General features: G+C 36.7%; 1 protein-coding gene across 5 annotated transcripts in view; it reads right to left on the reverse strand.

Moving 5' to 3' along the window:
- PTPRD (protein tyrosine phosphatase receptor type D) overlaps nt 1-21,266 on the reverse strand; it is a 418,376-nt gene that overhangs the window by 199,652 nt on the left and 197,458 nt on the right. For all 5 annotated transcript variants that reach the window (XM_007468403.1, XM_007468405.1, XM_007468404.1 and 2 more), the window contains one exon: nt 791-979. In XM_007468403.1, coding sequence (XP_007468465.1) covers nt 791-979 — 189 coding nt within the window. The remainder of the gene's footprint in view (nt 1-790; nt 980-21,266) is intronic.

The raw sequence follows: 21,266 nt of genomic DNA on the forward strand, positions 1-21,266 counted from the left end.
GAGAGAGAGAGAGGGAGAGGGAGAGGCAAAAGCTGGAGTCTACACCAAAAGCAGACTTCTGTAGATCCAGTCACTGGAGGGTTCAAAAATCTTTGATGTGGACACACACTACTGTGGCTAATGTGTAGAAAACACTCACTCATAATAATATTATAATAATATTAATAAAAATCCCCTCCTTTCATTGGTACTTTGTGAAGGGCTTTATAAAAAAAGTACATCTGGTTACTCATAACACTTCTGTGTTTTATGTATTAGTGAAAAGAAAGTAGATGTGCCCAAACTTACTAAACTTTGGTAGTTTGATGAGTTCAAATGCAGAAAAGAGAGAGAAAACACACTTTAATAAAACTGAATCATTTTAGCATTTAATATGAACATTTTTGGTTTTTAATGGATATAACCATTGGAACTCCTTGCAAGTTCTGAATGAAGTCCAATGTTGAAATAAATTTGTTTCAAAAGAAAACAGAGAAATAAGAAAGAGGAGAAAATGGATCCATCAAATACTGCGGAAGAGCAGTAAATTAAAAAATTATCAAAAATGCAGTCACAGCACTGAGCAATGTGGATTAAACAGAAGCTGCAAAACACAGGAGAAGACAGACTCTGAAACGGGCTATGACATCACAAACGTGGACAACACATTAAATAACAGAGAAAGAGAAGAGCGAGAAAAATCAATACCTAAAAATTAAAAATAAATAAAATAAAAATAAAAAGAGAGAGAAAACTAAAAAGAAAAATTAAAATTCTCTAGGAGCTTGTGGAAACAGCAACAAGACCCTACCTGATCGTAACTGCTTAATACGGCCATTGTTGTTGCTTGTGTCGACAGGTAAGAAATCTTTGAACCAAGTGATTTCTGGATCCGGATTCCCACTGGCTGCACAAAGCATGGTGGCAGTGCGTGTACGCTCAACCACCTTCAACTGTGGGCCCATGTCAATGGTAGGGAAGCCCCTGGGAATTTGATCCTCTGCAAGACAAAAGGTGATACAAACATGTTATCAAGTCAGATACCCAAGACTCAAGAGATATTGACCATTAACCTCTCCCATTAACCTATCATTTGTTGAGAAGCTAACACAAACTAGGTAGCATTGCACTGTTACATTAAGGAACGTTGTTCCTGGCCAGAAGGGTGAACAGTCTAAGGAAGAGGCCAACAGCCTAACAAGGAGCTCAGACATGTGTGATAAAAACCATGACCAAGGAATGGATCAAGTTCTGTGGGAGCAGAGAAGAAGTCACTCTACAGTATGTGTCTGATGAGGTCAGTGAGCACCAAGAGGAAGCTGTGCAATGAGCCTTTAGGAACAAGTTGAGTTGGCCAGAAAGAAAGGAACGTCATTAGTACAGGCACTGAGAAGAAAACTTTTCCTTGGGGGAAAACCATTGATCCAAAAGAGCTAGCTTTACGAGGACATGGTGAACAAGCAGGTTAGCTGGACCAAGGTATCTGTATTTGAATCTGTTATGTTTTTCTTTTAACTTTTAGGTAAAACTCTGTATATTTTTTCACCCAAGCACAGGTTCAACCTGAATGAATTCCTTTGTAGAGAGTTTCAATTAGTCAGAAAAGTACCTGAAAGTCTCCCTTACAAAAGAAGAAAAGAACAAAAGCAACTCAAAAATGCAACACAGAAGCATACATACATTCCTTAGGGTAAGAGAATACTTTCTTCCATTCCAAAGGCCTACACCATTTTCAGTCATTAAAAAGTTGAAACTCCTAAATTTTGAATCTTCAACTCATCCAAAGTTCATTTCTCCCTACCCCACATCAAAATTGCCCCAGATATCAGATCTTGAGAAATTAAAGTCCTCCTAAGTCCCTCAAGCATGACTACGTTGATACCCTGCATGGCCAGCTCTTCCAGTTAGCATTAGAAAGGTATATTATTCTATTCAAGGATTGAAGGAATTTTAGTTAAATGGGTGAGAATTATCTAAATTAGAACTTGGGTGTTTGTTTGAAGACTATTATGAAACATTTTGGCGTCCAGTTGGGCCAGGTGTTAATGTAATCAACATTCCAACATTCCCTCATGACCTCTGATGAATTGTCATCAGCCACCAATTCCAAAATGACTCTAAAGCAGAACCAGTGAGCAAAACAGAAACCATCAGGTGTGGTACCTAGCTTCTACTTGGAGGTCTCCCACAATTTCTGGTATGATCCTCTGAGTCTTGCTAAAGATGCACAATTTCAAGGGAAAAGGTTACATTTTGATGACTCCACTGCACTGTTGACCAAATCTATGTGTTCTCCACTCTCTCTATACTTACAGGGTAAACTCAAATCTCCTAAATCTGGCTAGCGAAGTCTTTTAAAATCAGGACCCATTTTTCTCAGCCTCTCATGGATGACCTCCCTCATAGGAAATGTTTCTTCTGCCCACAATGAAATTCTCACCATTCCCCAGACAAATCATATCCGACGAGTACAATGTCTGTGTCTCTAGAAAGCCACACAACCAAAATCATCTTCTTTATAAAACTTTTCAAAACTCTCTCCAACAGACTTAATCTTTTCCTCCTCATATCAACTGCAGTAGTAAGTACCTAAATCCACTGTCTTGTATTTTTTAATTCTCATCAGTTTATCCTTCTGTAATACAAATTTCTCCATGCCTCACTTGCATCCAAATCCCCTGCCATCAAGTTAGTCTGGGTTGACAGATTTTGAGAGAACTCCAGTGATTTCTAAGCCTAAATATGAATATATCACAGTGATTAAGAAGTTTCCTACTACACATAGTAGAAAACTACTTATGGTAGAGAGTTCATCAGAGGAATAGTTCAGAACTAGAGAGAGAGACTGGCAATGTGATTAGTAAAAGAATGTCAAAATGCTACCAAAGATTAAAGCTCCCAAGAAAGGGAAGATATCCTGAACATTAAATCCAGGTTTCTGTAAGAGAAAATCAAGGCGCTAACAGGGAAAAGTAGACTCTGGTTCTCCCAAGGGAGTTTTATGAAAAGTCCACAAGAAGTTGCTGAAGCAGCTGGGTTTGACACATGGATTCACCAGAGGATATTTTCCTGTCCCACCAGCTAATTACGGCCAGAGACTAAAAAAATAGTTAACTTCGATGAGCTACATTTTACTTAAGTTGAAAGATGTGGCTCTTCTGAGGAAGCAGTAGTAATACTTTCCATTTATTTGAATGCTTACACGCTGCCAGCCAAGCCTAGGTCTACGGTGGACAAGTGTCAGAAACAGTGGTTAAGAATGGAATTTCAAGATGATTTTTCAAGGTTCCAAGGGAAGGTTAAAAATTACAAGTCAGATAAAGAGCATTTTGCAAATTAGGCTATGCTAATTTTAATACTCTACTCCACTTGAATTTCATCAGACTTTTTTTTTTTAAATGGCTTTAAAGCTTTAGTCAATGTGTTGACATCTAAAGCTTAGTTTTAATGTTATTTGGGAAAATAAAAAGATAAAGCAAAAAGCTCAATAGCCATTGTACCACACACATTATATTATTAAACATCTCACTCACCAGCTATTGACCCAGAATGCTTCAAAGAATAAAAATCATTTCTCTCAAGTGCCCCAAAATCAACTGCACTGCCTTAGACACCTAGAAATGAGTTTCTAAAAAAGCTCTTATATTTTGTTGTTGTTCATTTCCATATTGAAAGCAATTAACTTCAGTTAATAAAAAAATCACCTTGGTATTCCTGAGCTGTTTCTGTCTTTCCCAGGACATTGAGTCACTCCTGTGGCATCTAAGTACTAGTTACATCCACATATGCAGAAACACTGCTCTACTAGTCATCACTTTTCTTCTACAAGTTCATCTCTCTGAACCACACGCCAATATTCTATACCTATATCAGTGGCAAATGTCAAGGACTTGAGATTGTTGAGCCACTTACTAAAGGCTCTTACCAAAGAAATTTAGAATTAATAACCATTTATAAGAAATGAAGACCTCACCTTGGGGAGAGCTGACAAAATTGACTTGTGCCCTATGGAAAGCAGTCTAATACATTTGCATGACCTTTCTTTTCCTTCTTAGCTCATAAAGAACACTCCAGAGCCCCATTTCCATATACACAAGCGTACAACAAAGATAATCTTTCTTGCATACTAATCAGACAAAGGATGTAAAGAGAGCTCCTTTCTTATTTTTAATAAGGGTAATTAAATTCTATCCATCCCCCCCTTTGCATAGAAACTCTTTTAATGCACTTTCTTCATTAAATTTTCATGAGAAACATCACAATGTAACAGATTCAAATAGCCAGTGCTGTTACACATTGACAGTTGTGGCTTGTTTCCAATTTGACTGTCAGGTATTTGGCAATAAAACTCAGTATTCAACATAAAATGAACTGTAGAAATAATGAAATTTCTAATTGGTATGCTTATCTCAGTGGGCGTAGTTTAGAAAACATTAATTGCTTTTTCTTCACCTCTACATTTATTGGTGATTTATATAAAACTGCCTTGGCCATTTGATAACATCAATTTTGACAGCTCATCAAATGTATAGTACCAGGAACTTGAGAAAAAAAAAAAAATCAATACCCTTTATATGTTAACCACACAAACTTTTACAGGAAAATACAGAAGCAAAAATTAACAAAGTGTCTTAATGTTAGTAGCTTTAAACTTTTTACACAAGTGAAAAGAAAAGCATTTTGTCCTATTCACTAATGTGTTCATTAAGCTTTAAAATGCCTTACTTATTACCGTTCCATATTAATAGTCAATCACGCAGGATTAGCTACTAATTCATCAACAATTTAAATCAGACTTGACCTTCACAAAGCCATTTGGTCCGTCATTTTGAGAGGCCATTAAAGGGCAGATTACTACATACTTGTGCGTAGTGAATCATAGAAGTCATATATGTTAACACACAAACTTTTACAGGAAAATACAGAAGCAAAAATTAACAAAGTGTCTTAATGTTAGTAGCTTTAAACTTTTTACACAAGTGAAAAGAAAAGCATTTTGTCCTATTCACTAATGTGTTCATTAAGCTTTAAAATGCCTTACTTATTACCGTTCCATATTAATAGTCAATCACGCAGGATTAGCTACTAATTCATCAACAATTTAAATCAGACTTGACCTTCACAAAGCCATTTGGTCCGTCATTTTGAGAGGCCATTAAAGGGCAGATTACTACATACTTGTGCGTAGTGAATCATAGAAGTCATACATATTTTGTTTGGAATGGCAGCTATAATAGACCTGGAAATATAGCACATTCTTTGAACCTGTTTGGGGTCTTAATAAAACATGCTGATATGAAACTTTCAATTCCATTAAGGAAAGAGAAAAATGAACCTCAGCATTTTTCAAAGTCAACTTCCCATTGCTGTAAAACTTTTGTCAATAACCCCTAACCTCTCCAGGACTTAAAGGAATGTATAGGGAAAATAGCCCAACTTTGTTTTGTAGGGAGTTATGCTTTAGATATCTGTGAATGATAAAGTAATAGCTTTTGCATAATTTGCTCAAACTACTTTCATTGTTCAACCATAAACAATTTTAGTGATGCTTTACTTTTGCTCCAATTCGACAAAACTCAACCTCTCTTATTTGATAGCAAACACAAAACTAAATTGCCTACTAAGTCCACAGCCTCCTTCCAAGGTGGCCCTAAGCAGTTCCTCTTGCCTAATCTTGCTAGGATTCACTGAATTCAGTCAGACAGGTGCTTTGACTCTAGTCCCAAAAGATTTAAAGAAGTTTTCAATAAAGGACCATTTGTCATGATGCCACATTTCCAATTTTTCAGATTTATAGCAAATATGTTTATGAAGAAAAATCACGTCAATTATATTAACAGTATGCTCTTCCAAAAGAATTATTAAAAGATGTGAATCTGGAGAAAGAGATAAGCTTTTTATAAAATTTTTTTTCCTTGGAGAACTCATCCCTCTGAACCACCTTCCTGAGGACCAAACAGTTCATACTGGCTCCTCTTTAAAAGCTTTCATAGCTCACAGAGGGCAGGGCTATATGTTACTTCCTTTTTAACCATTACCGTATTCAATAAACACTTGCAATTAGACATATTTAGGAAATTTGGGCAACCATTTCTGCATTTATTCATGTGACATCTCTGAATTCCTACTGGGCTTATTTAATGGCATCTTTTTAAACTTAATTTAATTCTATTCTATTGTATCCTATCCTATTCATATTTCTGGATGTATTGCATGGCCTGTGGGATCTTACTTCCCTGACCAGGGATCGAACCTGTGTCCCCTGCAGTGGAAGCGCGGATTCCCAACCACAGGACCACCAGGGAAGTGAAGTCCTAATGGCACCTTTTTAAACAGTTAATCATTCTTTAATTGTCCTGTGGCTACAGATTGGGTCTCCCCAATTTAAATATAAGTCTAAGAGGCAAAACTATCTTTTACAGTGTCTTAAGTAGTATTAAACTTATAAATTCACAAAAATACTTGTTAATGATGGCTTTCTTCATTTTTATAGTCATAGGTTTTATTTAATTAGCAAACGACTTTCATCATTTGAGATGTGCAATTTCTTTCTTGCACATCTTTCTTGCACCAAGCACAGCCAAGATGTGCTTGGCTCTTTCTTTAATTGAGTGCAGTTGCTACACTAGAAACACACAACTCAGTTCCTGCTTTCTTAATTTTACAGGAAGCCTTCCCTCATATACTGGTTGTAAGTTCCTACAAGTCAAAATGGCAACCACATAACAAAACCTTAAGTGTGAACACAATGAAACTTAAAAGAACACAATGGAATATGTACATCTACTCTGCTATCCTATCTTTAAAATAATGGGATTGTTGATGTTCAAACTAATGATATCATCCAAGTGAATCACTCAGTTGCATGTTGAGGCAGACATTCTGGGTCTTCTTTCTGCCAGGAGAAAAAATTTCTGCCAGGAGCAAAAATTTCTCAGTGGCTACATATCTTGAAGCTTTCGGCATTCATGATGTAATCTTACAGAAGCACAACTAACATTTTTTTTCGTTTTGAAGGATGAAAGAATTGCATAAGGGAAGTTTTTCTTAACAGAAGTCAAACATTAGATGGATAGTATGAAGAATATTTTCTTAAATAAAGTACTATACCCCTTAAAATATGTTGAAAGGCATGCTTACCTGTTAGAGATACAGTACTACCTAAGACAGTAAAAATCCTCTTGAAAAATGTAAATATATTGGTCTTAAGATGGTCAATAAGAAAGTATCTTCATATTTATGAAAGTTGCATTACAATAAAAGAAAAAGACCTTTTAAACTACTAGTTTAAAAAAATCTACTGGGGGACTTCCTGGTGGCGAAGTGGTTAAGAATCCACCTGCCAATGCAGGGGACACGGGTTGGATCCTCGGTCGGGGAGGATCCCACATGCCACAGAGCAACTAAGGCCGTGTGCCACAAGTACTGAGCCTGCACTCTAGAGCCCGCAAGCCACAACTACTGAAGCCCGTGTGTCCTAGAGCCCGTGCACAGCAACGAAGAGTCGCCCCGCTCTCCGGAACTAGAGAAAGCCCACGTGCAGCAATAAAGACCCAACGCAGCCAAAAATTAAAAAAAAAAAAAAAATCTGGACAGGGTGAGATGGGGGGTCAGGGGCGGGAGGGAGGTCCAAGAGGGAGGGGGTATGGGTATACATGTGGCTGATTTGCTTCACTGTACAAGAGAAGCTAACACAACATTGTAAAGCAATTATACTCCAAAAAAAAAAAAAATCTACTGGACTGTCAATAGACGGACTGTCAATAGATCATCACTCATTCTACAGATATTTACTGAAAGCCTTCTTTGTGCCAAGACTGGGCCAGGCCCTGGGTATGAAGTAATCTAGAGAATCTCTATATTGTTGTGATTTAATTGTATCTGTAGGATAATTAGATTCTTTGGGAGTAAAAATAGTACCCAGCTCATAAATGGAGGATTGAATGGGATAATGCATTAAATGTGCCTGGTGCTGCCTGGCACTACTGCCTGGCATCTAGTAAAATATTAGCATATATGTACTTACTCTATCCCAAGCTCCCACAAAAGATTTAAATAGACCAGAGGCAAGTGACTCTAAGGCTTGATATAACAAAAGCTACAGTAATAAACTGTAAATGGGAGAAATATTCTAATATTTCTCATAAAGAAACAGGGATTATATAGAAATGCATAAAGAAACAGGGATTATATAGAAATGCAAGTGAATTTAGAGGGTAGTATGTGTGCCAAGTAACCTCTTAAAAGCTAGTAAAAGCCCTCATTTCTCACTCTGAACAAGATGTTAGGCTTTTGATTAATCAACAACACAAACAGCACAAATAAAACAAATCATATTGTCATCCGATTTGTTCCCCCAAACAAAAAATAACACTAAATATTTGGGACAGCAAAGCTTTGTTGTGAATGACTGAAAACACTGAAACCATTTGAGACTTATTAGGGTCGCTTGAGGTAAGCAAGGGTGGTATAATAATTACCATTTTCTGTAGACACAAAGACTCAGCAAAATTGTTACTTGGTCTCAGTCATACATACAGCAGAAAATTCTTTTAAATCTTTTAACTCTAGATTTGGTGTATTTTTACTTCAACATGTTTCCTCTATGCCAATTGCTGTTCTTTGAATAAATATTCATCATGAACAGTGACAGAACTCTTAATCAGAGTCAACTCATAATGGAAGACACAACAAAAATAATTCTAACTACTTGGTCATCTTTTATTTTTTAAGCAGAAAGGACTAAAGTTTCATGGGATGTGATAATAATTTTAAAACACTTTTACATAACAAAAAGATTCACCCTTTAATATGTATCAATTGACTTCTCATTTTTTCGCACAGGTTCCAGGTGGGACAGAATTCTGCCATGTATGGAATTATGAAATTATGAATTATGGAAAGGATGATAAATATCAAATAATTTCCCTAAGGAGCTCAAGTTCAGCCTGTGCCTATGTCTTTAACCCTTCTGTAATTTCTAATTCATTATCTAGGAAGGGCTGTAAGTGGCAGGACTTGTGCTTTGAGCAGACACCCAAAGACAGTACACAGACCAGAGAAGTAGACAGAAGTAGATTCAGCATATCAACCCTATAACCTGACACCGCACAGGGTTCTCCTCTGTAATATGGGACCAATAATGACTACCCCACATGGCTTTGTCTGGGAAAGGAGACAGATCCATGTCTCAGAGGCTGGAAGGCTAAGGGGTTAGTAGTTGGAGTATTTGCTACTTTGTTGAACAGCAAATGAGTTTTCAAGTCATTATCTTTCAGAATAAACCACGCTATCAGGCTACAAACAAGAACCGTTTCTTTCCAGAATACAATCCCCGAAGAGGGGAAAAAACATTTATTATTCTTTTCTTAAAGAACACAGGGTAAATAAAGCTTTTATTTTCACCATTCCATATGGCAGCAGGGTATAATTTGTACTGTTTTGACAACATGACCGTATTATTCAAAATCAACCTTTCTGCAGGGGAATTGAATAAGGGGCTGAAAACAGAAAGGTAAAAGGGAAAGAAAGAAAAGTTAAATCAACATTTTCTAGCAAAGTTAGGTTCCTGGGCCATTATCAAAATGATATGCATATGAATGAAACTGAAAAAAATATATATAAAGTGGTTTCTATAAGTCAGAGGCTACTCTAAGTCAAAAAGAAAATATCGAAAGCAGGAGGAAACTGCCAGTTAATAAATGATATTCCAAATGAAATAATAAATATAAGGTCTGGTCCCCCCAAATAATTATGAACAAGATACGAAGAATTTTTAGTCCAAGATCCTGTTTGCAAGTTATTATGTACAGATGGGTATGCTCGTCTTAATATGGCCATAAATCAATCAGAGAAGCTTTTATTTCAGACTGGATTAAGTTATCTCTTAAGGGCAGTTACTGGGTATAAGGGTCTCCGAAGATTTCTCATAAAATTATGCCATACAAGAATAGGAAATTAGACATTGATAAGCTGATAGGAGTCTCATTAGCAGCTACTAAATATTCAGCATACTAACCAGCAACCCACAGAGTATTCCAGAGCAAAAGTTCCATTTTCTGAAATAGTCTTCACATATGGAGGAGGTTGTAAGGCATTCTTGGCACAGAGTAAAGCAAATTTATTTAGAAGCAATGTATGCAATTATCCTATAAATCGCAAAGTAATGGTCTACTGTCTGTGTAGCAGAACACAAACTCATTGAGATTAAATTATCATTTGTATGAATGTGGTAGCTGCAATTTCACATGGCATTATGTTAACCCCCACTGTTGTTAGTGTTTGGCCTTAGCAAATGATCATACTCTTTGTGATCTAAAATTCATTGAGGGGTGGGGGAGGGGATGAGGTCTATTAATACTTGGATATCTAAGTACATATTTAGAAATCAGGGTTATGCATTTATCCTTGGGAATAAATGACTCACTAAAAATCCAATAACATCCATTTTCACAAAGCTCACTGCTTTCTATTAATTTATTTTTACTAACAAGCTGGTGTCATGATACTTATCCCATACACTGTCCAAATTTTTCCCTATTTTGTATACTAACCACTGTACATAAATTAATATTTAAATCATACCATGAAGTTTTTTAAGAAAAAAAAAGGAAAAATGCATAATAGAGCTAAGGTTCAAGAATTTAATTCCCGTTCTTCTTTGTTTGTTTGTTTTTAGAAAGGGACAAAGAATAGTAAACATGGAAAGAGAACTGGATTTGGCTCCTGCCTCCATTATTTGCTGGCTTTGTAACAGTTAGGAATTCTAGTGAGCTCAAAACAAATAAAGCCAAGGAAAACATTCATCCTGGCTGCCTCCCTGTATTGTGGTGAATGTAAATAAAAATAAATAAAATGTTTATGTGATCAAATTTTTCATCAATAAGAAAACCAGAATGAACCATGTGGTTTTGGATTGGACTTGGAGGTACTGGTATGAACTCATGGTTTTAAAAATATATATATTGATATAGAAATCAATGTAATTGTAAATGAGTGTGCATATACACACGTACATACACTCCTTATATAAGCTTACTAAACAACTAGCTGTGTGACTCGAGAGAAGCTAGGAGCAGCCATACCCAATGTAAATGGCCATACCTAGTATCTAGGTCTTGGTTTCTAAATATGACTCTCTAGTGAGAAAAAACAGAGCTCCTTGGAGAAACGACTAATTCCAACCAGCACTGGGACAAGGAAAGTACAAGATGTACCTGGAATATGTGTAGTACATGGAAGTACTCAAAGAATGACAGGGGCATGTTCAAAGGACAAAGGAGCTTGAAGGGGTTCTCATTAGCCAAATGTGGGACCATCTGAACAATAACAACAAAAAATAATGAAGAAAAAACAATATCACCACATTATAAAACATTAAATAAGATAAAAAGACATGAGTCTATACTGCTATAAAAGAATAAATTGAAAAGTTTCAGCAAGAATGGTGTATTGGCATAGTCTCTAAGTAACTCCTGCCATGAACTGATTAAATATAAAGGAAAAGAATAACTCTATGACAGAGAAGCCCCACAGAAACAGCCTTGATCAAGATACCAACATTAACAATATCAATGATGGGATAAATCAAACTCGTGCTGAAAATAACACAGCATAACTTCTATGATATTTGCTATAGACTAAATGTTTGTGCTCCTCCAAAATCCGTATGTTTAATCCTAGCACCCAATGTGATGGTATTTAGAGGTGGGGACTTTGGGACGTGATTAGGTCATGAGGGCACAGCCTGTATGAATGGGATTAATGCCCCTCTAAAAGAGGCCCCAGAGACATCTCTGCCCCCTCCATGTGAGGACACAGAGTAAAGAAGATGCTCTATGAGCTAGGAAGTGGGCTCTCATCAGACACAGAACTATGAGGAATAAATATCTGTTTTTCATAAGTCACCCAGTATATGGTATTTTGTTATAGCAGTCTGAACGAACTAAGATAATATTACTGCCAAAGATCCATAATCTAAATATGATCATGAGTAAACATCAGCAAAACCCCAAATAAGAACATTTTATGAAATAACAGCCTTGTTATCTTCGAAACTATCAAGACTAGGAATGTCAAAGGAAGACTGAGGAAATCTTGCAGATTGACAAAGGTAAAGTGTAATTTTGAACTAAAGCCTTTGAAGGCATTTAGAGAAATGTGAATAGGGACAGTTGATGAAACCTAAATGGGACAATGCTGAAATGTAGTATGAGGTGAATGGGGTCTGAGAATTACATGGTTATGATGCATCAGTGTTTACTTCCTGATGTGGATGGTTGAAACTACAGAACGTCCTTGTCTGGAGGAAATACAGGTACCTAAGGGTTGCAGGTATCATGTCGGCAATTTACAAATAATTCAGGAAAAATAAGTTCTCTGTGTTTTTAGTTTCCACTTTTTTATACAATTGAGATGGTTTCAAATTTTAAAATCATGTAAGTAAATTATTATAATTACTTTATGTTACTTAAATGAGATTTTATAAGTCTTTAGATTATCTTATTAATATCTTAGTTGTGCAAGATTTATTCCCAAAGCTTCTGCATAGCTGCATGTCGCAGGCATTTTTGTCCCAACTCTGAAAAATATTCCCAGATATGTACTTCATTAGAGGCCCCCTTGAATACAGATTAACTAAATGACATTTCAACTGTTATCAAATTTATAACAATAATAATAGCAAAAAACTTTTAGATCTGAAAATATGTAAATTCCTATAAAATTAAGACTTAGAAATATTTAATTATCAACCAAATCAACAAAATTTGGTAATAATTCAAGAGTAAGGCTCAAGCTCATGAAAAAAAATGTAGAGTAATCAATACTCTAAAGGAAAAATTTCAGTTATGATTTTTGTTTAGAGAAGTGAAAATGTAAAGTGGATAGACACTTTATTAATTTTCTTCCAAAATATCTGAGAAAGTTTAAGATAGAAGATGAGCTTTTTGGTAAGTTTCCTTCCAACTAAAATATTGTCAACTTGACTTAAACCCCAGAATTGCTTCAGAAATACAAGAGTTGTTTCTTAAGCCACGCTTTTGAAATTTTTCGGAAATCTACCTTCCCCCTTCTCTCCACCTCTTCACAGTTCTCCCCCTGGACCTACAACACAGTAAAGACAAATGTTTGTCATCCTGTTGTCTTTAACGATTTATGGGAATGGGGGCAAGAGAAGCAAGCACAAAAATAACATGATTCAGATATGTCTAAATACATTTTCTGAAGAGAACATTTCACCATTTAACTCCATTCGGTAGCATTTCTCATAGTTTTGAATGGCTGCTATTTATCTGAAGGGAGAAGACAGATTCTGCAAACAGAGGGAATGGCAGTTTTATTTGGGGGGGTATTGTGGAAAAAAAATATATATGGTGTTTCACTGTAAAGAATGAAAACTACAAGAGCATATGAATAAACCTTTAACAGAATTTGTGTTTCAAGAATGTATTATATATCTATGGAGGAAGTCTCCCCCCAGTAGAAATAATTTTCTATTTCTATGTCAAAAGTGAGCCTGAATTTAACAGCAAAGAATTACCAAAAAGAACTACTTATATTTGTCAGTCTTAAGTCTTTGGACGCACAACCTGTCGATATACGAAAACTGCCCAAAGAAATATAACTATGTTTTCCTTTTTTTCTATTTTTGAGCTTTTCTCTCTCTTGATATAAACTTACCAAATAAAGTAATACTATATCTAAATGCAAACATAGGATACACAATTATTCAATAATTTTGAAATATCAAAAATAATACACTGCTACTCAGTGGAAGCTCAGACATCTGGAAACTAACCAAATAGAAGAAAAACTATCAAAAATGGACAAAATTACCACCAAAAAGTACATGAATGAAATCTCATAGTCTTTGCTCCTAGAAGAGATATCAGGCTTCCATATATAAAATTCTGAAGGCTTGATTTTCTGCAATAGAGGTTAAACTCAGCAAATTAGAAAAAGGGTTACAGGCAAAGCTGATGAACTACATACATCTGAGGCACCTATGTAACAGCACATGTCCCTGGAGGTTGGACTCTTTTCTTCACCAGTATAGGTGCCCCGGGGTGGAGCACAGCACCGAGCACAAAGTAACTGTATCTGCCAAATGAGTAGTGACCCATCTTTACCTTCAGGAACTGATGGAAGGGGCTGGTATATTAAGCCATTTGCTTCCCTACATGCTTTGTCTCAGGGTGAAGGCAAGAAAGGACTGTGTCTGCCTACACAAGTGAGCTCAGCACCCTCACTATCAATGTGGCAGGTGGGCATCAGTCTAGAATGGGATGGAGATACCCATAGATTTGCCTCAGTTTTCCCCACCAACAACTCAATCCCTGAAAACTGAAGACAGCTGAGCATGCCAGGGGAGTTTCTCTCTAGCCAGAGAAGAAACTCACTAAATACCAGAGTATGACAATGAATGTCTTCGAATAAAAGGTAAAGTAATTTGAGTTGTACTCCTATGAAGACATGCCATTAAGACTCACTTTAAAAATAACTCATAGTTGTTGCATTTCAATATGCTACACACCAATTAAATAGATACAAGTTTCCAATGACAAGATACTCACTAGTGATACAATAAACCTTTTTCTTACATACTGAAAACAACCCAGAGTTGTTCATTTTCATTTAGTTGCAAGAGACTGACATATTGTTATAAATTTAGGCAACATACAATCTCTAATTCCTTAACAAAGTGACAGCAACTTGACAAGTGAAAAAGTTATCCGTAGCCTTGAATTCACTGGCATAGAAAGCCAACCTATCCTGCAATTCTTCCCACAGCAAAAGTGGATGGTTTTACATTTACTGCAAGATGAACGCCCTTTCAATTGCTCAGTGATAATGGCTATGAGGCTGCTGAGCAAATAATGTGTGTGCATTTGCTAAAGGAAGTGAGAACTGTATTTCAGCCACTGATCCCTAAAATACCCAGTGTAATTTCGGCGCTTACTGTTATAAAGATAAAATAATACACAATACAGCTTTGCAAAATGTGCATGATACGTTTCATGAGCAAATTATAATCAAACTGGCAAATTTTATAGTTTTCCAGGAATTAACTCAGAAGCATATAAAATATGATCAAGAGGGTTTGCCCAGTGAAAGACATTTTCCATTTTGGTTTTGCTAATGGCTATAATAGCCTTAGCCTCTGGTGTTGGTGACTTGGGTTTGAAAGTTCATAGATTTCCATTTACTGAGAACCAATTGGGCACAGCATAGGAACTCTGATGTTGAAATCTGGACAGATCTGCTCCTTTGCCAATAGCGGTTAAGTCACACAATAAAGCCAATCTTTGGTGACTCTCATGTAAGCCTAAGCTACTTTCCTGAAACATGGTGAGTGAGGTTCTAGAAAAAAACTTTCTGGGATATCAATTTTCTTGATGGGTTTTAATATGATAGAGATTTAAGAACATTCTAGCACACACAATCACAGTTTTAAATGTTACCCTCTTCTGTTGTAAGGAAAAAAAAAGCAGCAGAAGATTTAAGACTAGGTTGGCCCATCCTCACCTCTCTTTCACTCTCAGACATACATTCTTTCTTCATATTTTGAATTCATTTCCTGGCAGGGAAGATAATATTTGTCTTTTTTTTTTTTTTTCTTTTTTCGTAATTTGGCTGTGCTCTGCAGCTTGCGGGATCTTAGTTCCCCAACCAGGGATGGAACTCGGGCCCCAGCAGTGAGAGGCCCAAGTACCGCAAAAAAAAAAACCCAAAAACAAAACTATTACAGCTTGGCCAGAGAGGCAATAATTGTGGATAATTAATCAAAATAATCCAATCTCATCTACTTCTCCACATCACATAAAAATGATCCTCTGATTACCCAGAAGCTTAGAGCCCAGGATACCAGGACAATTTTTTATTGTTTGTTGGAAAACAAGTCTTCCTGAGTTACCTTTGGGTATAATTCCCCAGGTTACACTGAGGTACTTTAATAAACAACTGTGCTGTGATCTTGCAGAGAATTAAACATGCATACGATGCAGAGAATATTCTTTACAACATGACAATGTCCTCATTCTGAAAAACGATGTAAGAAATCTTTTTCCCCTGGTTTCACTTTCAGGGATAGTTATGAGTTTGTTTGTTTGTTTTTTTTTTCTGAAGAACAGATTTGTTTTTATTTTATGGACATTGTATACCTGTGTCACAGGCCTCTCTTCTCATTTCCAGAGTTGTTAGGAGATTTAGAGCTAAAACTGTGGTCTACTTCTAGCAAAGGCACAGAAGTCCATGGCAGGGCTGCATTCCTGACATCAACTTATCTCATGCCAACGTCTTCCTGTTCTGCCATCACAACATTTTATCTCATCATAGTGACCATTCCTCTGTAAATTAATAATATCCCTTTGAAGCAAGGTTATGATAGACACAAATGTATACATATTGTAAATCCATTTTTTTCTAAAATAGATAATGAACACAAGAGATGATCTCCAAGACATCAAGAGACATCCAAACAAATCAATCCACATTGCCCACAGCAGTCTATGAGAAATGTTAGTTACCTGCAGTTATGATGAATCAAAAACAGTGAGCTCAGTAAACAAGTTTCTGAGAAATAGGGCATAACAAATTTTACTTGATGAACACTAACTTGAAGGAGGGAATAAAGGAAAAAGAGATGGAGAGAGGTACGGAAAGGACAAAGTGACTATATTTTATTTCTATTTTAGGTAAATCACTTTTAAACATTCAGCCCATGATAAAATTAAATGAGTGTATCTTCTGAAAATAGATTTATAATATCCCCACATACATTTGTATAAAGCATATTCTTACATTACTTGCAGAAAATTATATTCACATTTAACAAACATTAAATTATATTACTATTTATTCAATTTAACAAACATTTGTTGAACACCTCTCAGACTCTCTGTATGAAACAATGTTTATTTAGTACTTGAGGGCTCCAAGAACAGTCCCTCAAATATCTTACTATATAATGGTGGAAACATGCATGTGACCAGAGGGAACTATGTGAAAGAATCAATAGCTAAGAGAGCACACAGGGTGAGGGGTGAATTTTGTCAAGGATCAGGGAAGCCGAGACTAACAGCGTCAATAGAATTTTGACAGACAGGAATGTAGTTAAGGGCTTTTGAGGCAAAGGGAAGAGTAGGATCAAGGTGCAGGGATATTAAACAGATGGATATTCAGGGTGAAGTGTGGCCCCTGATTGGGTGCATTTGTTTGGGGACAGCATTAGGAAGACAGAGTGGCAAGTTATGCGGAAGCATGACCAACATATGGTCAGCTCTGTCTAACCGTGAGAAACTGGAAGGGTTGTAGGGTCCATTTGGTAGGAAGTACGGAGCCAAATATTTTTAAACCAAGAAAGTAAGAGTACAGTGTTCACATTCTAAAATATAATCTTTGTTAAGTGAGTTTAGTTGGGCGGGGGAGCAAAGATAAGATCAGTTAGAAGGTTGCTGCATTTGTTTTAATGTTAAGATGCTGAAGTCTGTGTTTCAATACAATTCCTGGGAAGATAATGGAAGAGATGAGTTAGATACATTTTGGAGAAATATTTCACAGGTTTAGCAAATATTCATTTTATTTAAGGGGAAGCTGAGGTAAAAGTGAGTTTTGGGGCTTCCATGGTGGCGCAGTGGTTGGGAGTCTGCCTGCCGATGCAGGGGACACGGGTTCGTGCCCCGGTCCGGGAAGATCCCACATGCCGCGGAGCGGCTGGGCCCGTGGGCCATGGCCGCTGAGCCTGCGCGTCCGGAGCCTGTGCTCCGCAACGGGAGAGGCCACAACAGTGAGAGGCCCACGTATGGCAAAAAAAAAAAAAAAAAAAAAAGTGAGTTTCAAGTTTCTAGTCTCCTAGTTTCTTGGTGTACAACTGTGGGTCGGCAGGGATGGATGATTTTACCTAATATAAGAGATTCGGGAAGACATGAGGAAAGCTCAAGATTTAAACTACAGTTTTGAGTATGATTCACATGAAAAAAATAGTTGGAATCCTGTGATGGATGAGATGATGCAGGGAAGAATTTATAGTGAGAAGAATATGGGAAATAACCATATTTAAGGGTCTTACACGATGAAATAATTTCCTTTAGTAATTCTAATTTGTTGTATATCTATGATGCATCATATTATGTGGAATATTTCTACATGCTGTGCTTGTAAATCAAGTAATCTGTTGACAAATGCTCCAAGGATTTTTTTTCCCATAGGATAGCATCTTTGCTTATTCCTATTAAATATCAAAAAATGTGATGAGTAATTACACTTTTCAAGAGTTATAGACTTTAGATCTATGTAGACATAGATAAAAATATGTGTGAATATCTGCCTTTGCAAGGAGCGGCATATGAGAAAACAATGCAAACTGGTGAGAGAAGATGAAGTAATACAAAATTAATGAGAAATAAACTCCAAAGGAAATTATTTAAATAGGCAGCATAAAATTATTCAAGTTGTAAATTAGCCAGAAAACAACAAAAACATCTAATGTTAACTTAGGATGTCAAGTCAACTTTTTTTTCTTTTAATCATTCCAAAAGAAGAAGTATGCTATTCTCAACAACTGTTTCCAGCCATGTAATCATCCAAAGAGGTGCCAATGTTTCAAACACGTTCACTTAGTGTGTCTATACTCAGATCGCCATTCATGTACCATGTGAAACATCTGAAGGTTAATAAGAGCCAGTTAAGTTAATTTAGGAGTGTGATGCCAATACAAGCATCACTGATTAACTCAGAACTAAGCTCAAAGCAAAAATCAGAAAACGGAAACACTCAGAGTTGAGGGGAACAAACAGACAGTCTGTCCACTTTTTAATGTGTTACTAGGAACTTGAAAAACTGAAGGTCCAGCCTATAATTTTTAAAAATATAAAATAACATTTCTCTATATACAAGTAGGTGTTCTTGACGTTCTATAGGCTTATATATTGTTCTAGTATTTAAAACAAGAGGCTATACACATTTTCAAGCCTCTAATATTAGTACATGTATTTACATGTATATGGTACCTCCCACATTTGGAGTATTGCTAATATTAAATGATTCAATATGTTATATAGTAAATACTTAATATTTACCAGTAATATCACAACACTGTCTCAGGTAAAAAGCAAAATCAAAACTATATCCTTTGTTCTGTATTGTAACTGTGGCTCTCAAATATTTTAAGTCCGACAAACATTTCAGTTGGTTAAATGACCTACTTGACAATGTATCCACTATACACAAACACACAGACATACATGTGCTTACATGAATACACATCCTCCAACATGATTTGTGGTAAGAACTGTACCCCATTTAAGAAGACACCATATTTTTCAATCATGACAAGAATATTCCTTCCATGGGCCTGCCATTGATAGTGAGCTTACTCTATAGCTGTCATAACAATTATTCAACACCAGCAATAGTAAATATCAATTCTGGATTGAAAGTAAGGTTGGATAAATTTCATTCCTGGCATGTTCATGATACCTGGATGGCAAAGTTCCTTTAAAAGCATAATCAATAAGACCATAACTTTGGGGTGGTTTGTGCTTAACAGACATCTTATTCCTTCCTTCAAGTGTGTTTCTCTTTTTCTTTCGTTGTTATTTCCAAAGGTATATTTCCCAATAACTGGTAATCTCTTTTTTAAGTGATCATAACTTCTGCAGGCCTTAGATCTTATGACTCATAGAATAAACATGTTTTGTCATTAATTATTTTTAAAAATTCTGCTCTATATGACTTTTCTCCATCAAGTGGCATTCAGAATGGGAGTTTTTATACACTAAACTCATTTAACTCCATCCCTGTATTATCCATATCTCATCAATTTGTTATTTTCAAAAATAAAAACCCTCATTATTACGGGTAAGAGTATATGGCAGGTTGTCTTTTTCCATTCCTTTAAAAAAAAAAAAAATTAATGATTTTTGAAAGATCACCTAGGACGCAAGACTGCCAGAATGCTTCAGCAGCCTGATGAACCAGTCTCTGTGAGTGGCTTCAAATCCCAACCTGTGTGGGAAACGATGTGATACTTTTCAATCACTTCACTATGAAGGAAAATCATTAATTGGTTTTCCCTGGAAATTGCAAACAACATTTCAATAGAATTCATAGGTATAATAATTCAAATTTCCAAATTTAAAGATTCTCCCTGTGTTGACTTTGAGTCCCACTCAAAGCAACATCACTTTGCTTGTAATAAACATCCACAGGGCTTCCCTGGTGGCGCAGTGGTTGAGAGTCCGCCTGCTGATGCAGGGGACGCAGGTCCGTGCCCCAGTCCGGGAGGATCCCCCATGCCGTGGAGCGGCTGGTCCGTGAGCCACGGCTGCTGAGCCTGCGCATCCGGAGCCTGTGCTCTGCGGTGGGAGAGGCCACAACAATGAGAGGCCCACGTACCGCAAAAAAAAAATAAAAATAAAAACATCCACAGACTTCGTGAATACACAGTCAGTCAAATCAAGCCTTGGAATGGACCAAACCAGAAAAGGGATCTAGCCAGTTTGCTCCAATTAAACAGAGGACAATGTGCAGAACTAGGCAAAGAAATACAGACAAAATAATGCATACTGGGATTTGGGTAGAACTTTTTTGCTGTATTCCAATGTTAGCTAAGACCGAAGTTGAAAACAACTAGTGGTAATACCAAGGTGCCTCCACCACGACTTATTTAAAAGGAAGCACATTACAGAATATTGAGCAGAGTTCCCTGTGCTATACAGTAGCTCCTCGTTGGTTATCTATTTTAAATATAGCAGTGTGTACATGTCAATCCCAAACTCCCAATCTATCCCTCTCTGCCCCCACCCCTTCCCCTAGTAACCATAAGTCTGTTCTCTAAGTCTGTGAGTGTTTCTGTTTTATAACTAAGCTCATTTAAAACCTAAATGGGAAAATAATTGGAAAAATGATACTTGTATATGTATAACTGAATCACTTTGCTGTACAACTGAAACTAACATAACATTGTTAATCAACTATATTCCAATAAAAATTTAGGGAGCTTCAAGATGGCGTAAGAGTAAAACGCGGAGATCACCTTCCTCCCCACAGATACATCAGAAATACATCTACACGTGGAACAACTCCTACAGAACACCTACTGAACGCTGGCAGAAGACCTCAGACCTCCCAAAAGGCAAGAAACCCCCCACGTACCTGGGTAGGGCAAGAGAAAAAAGAATAAACAGAGACAAAAGAATAGGGACGGGACCTGCACCAGTGGGAGGGAGCTGTGAAGGAGGAAAGGTTTCCACACACTAGGAAGCCCCTTCGCGGGCGGAGACTGCGGG

Source organism: Lipotes vexillifer, unplaced genomic scaffold (genome assembly GCF_000442215.2).
Source record: "Lipotes vexillifer unplaced genomic scaffold, Lipotes_vexillifer_v1.1 scaffold45, whole genome shotgun sequence".
Taxonomy (NCBI): domain Eukaryota; kingdom Metazoa; phylum Chordata; class Mammalia; order Artiodactyla; family Lipotidae; genus Lipotes; species Lipotes vexillifer.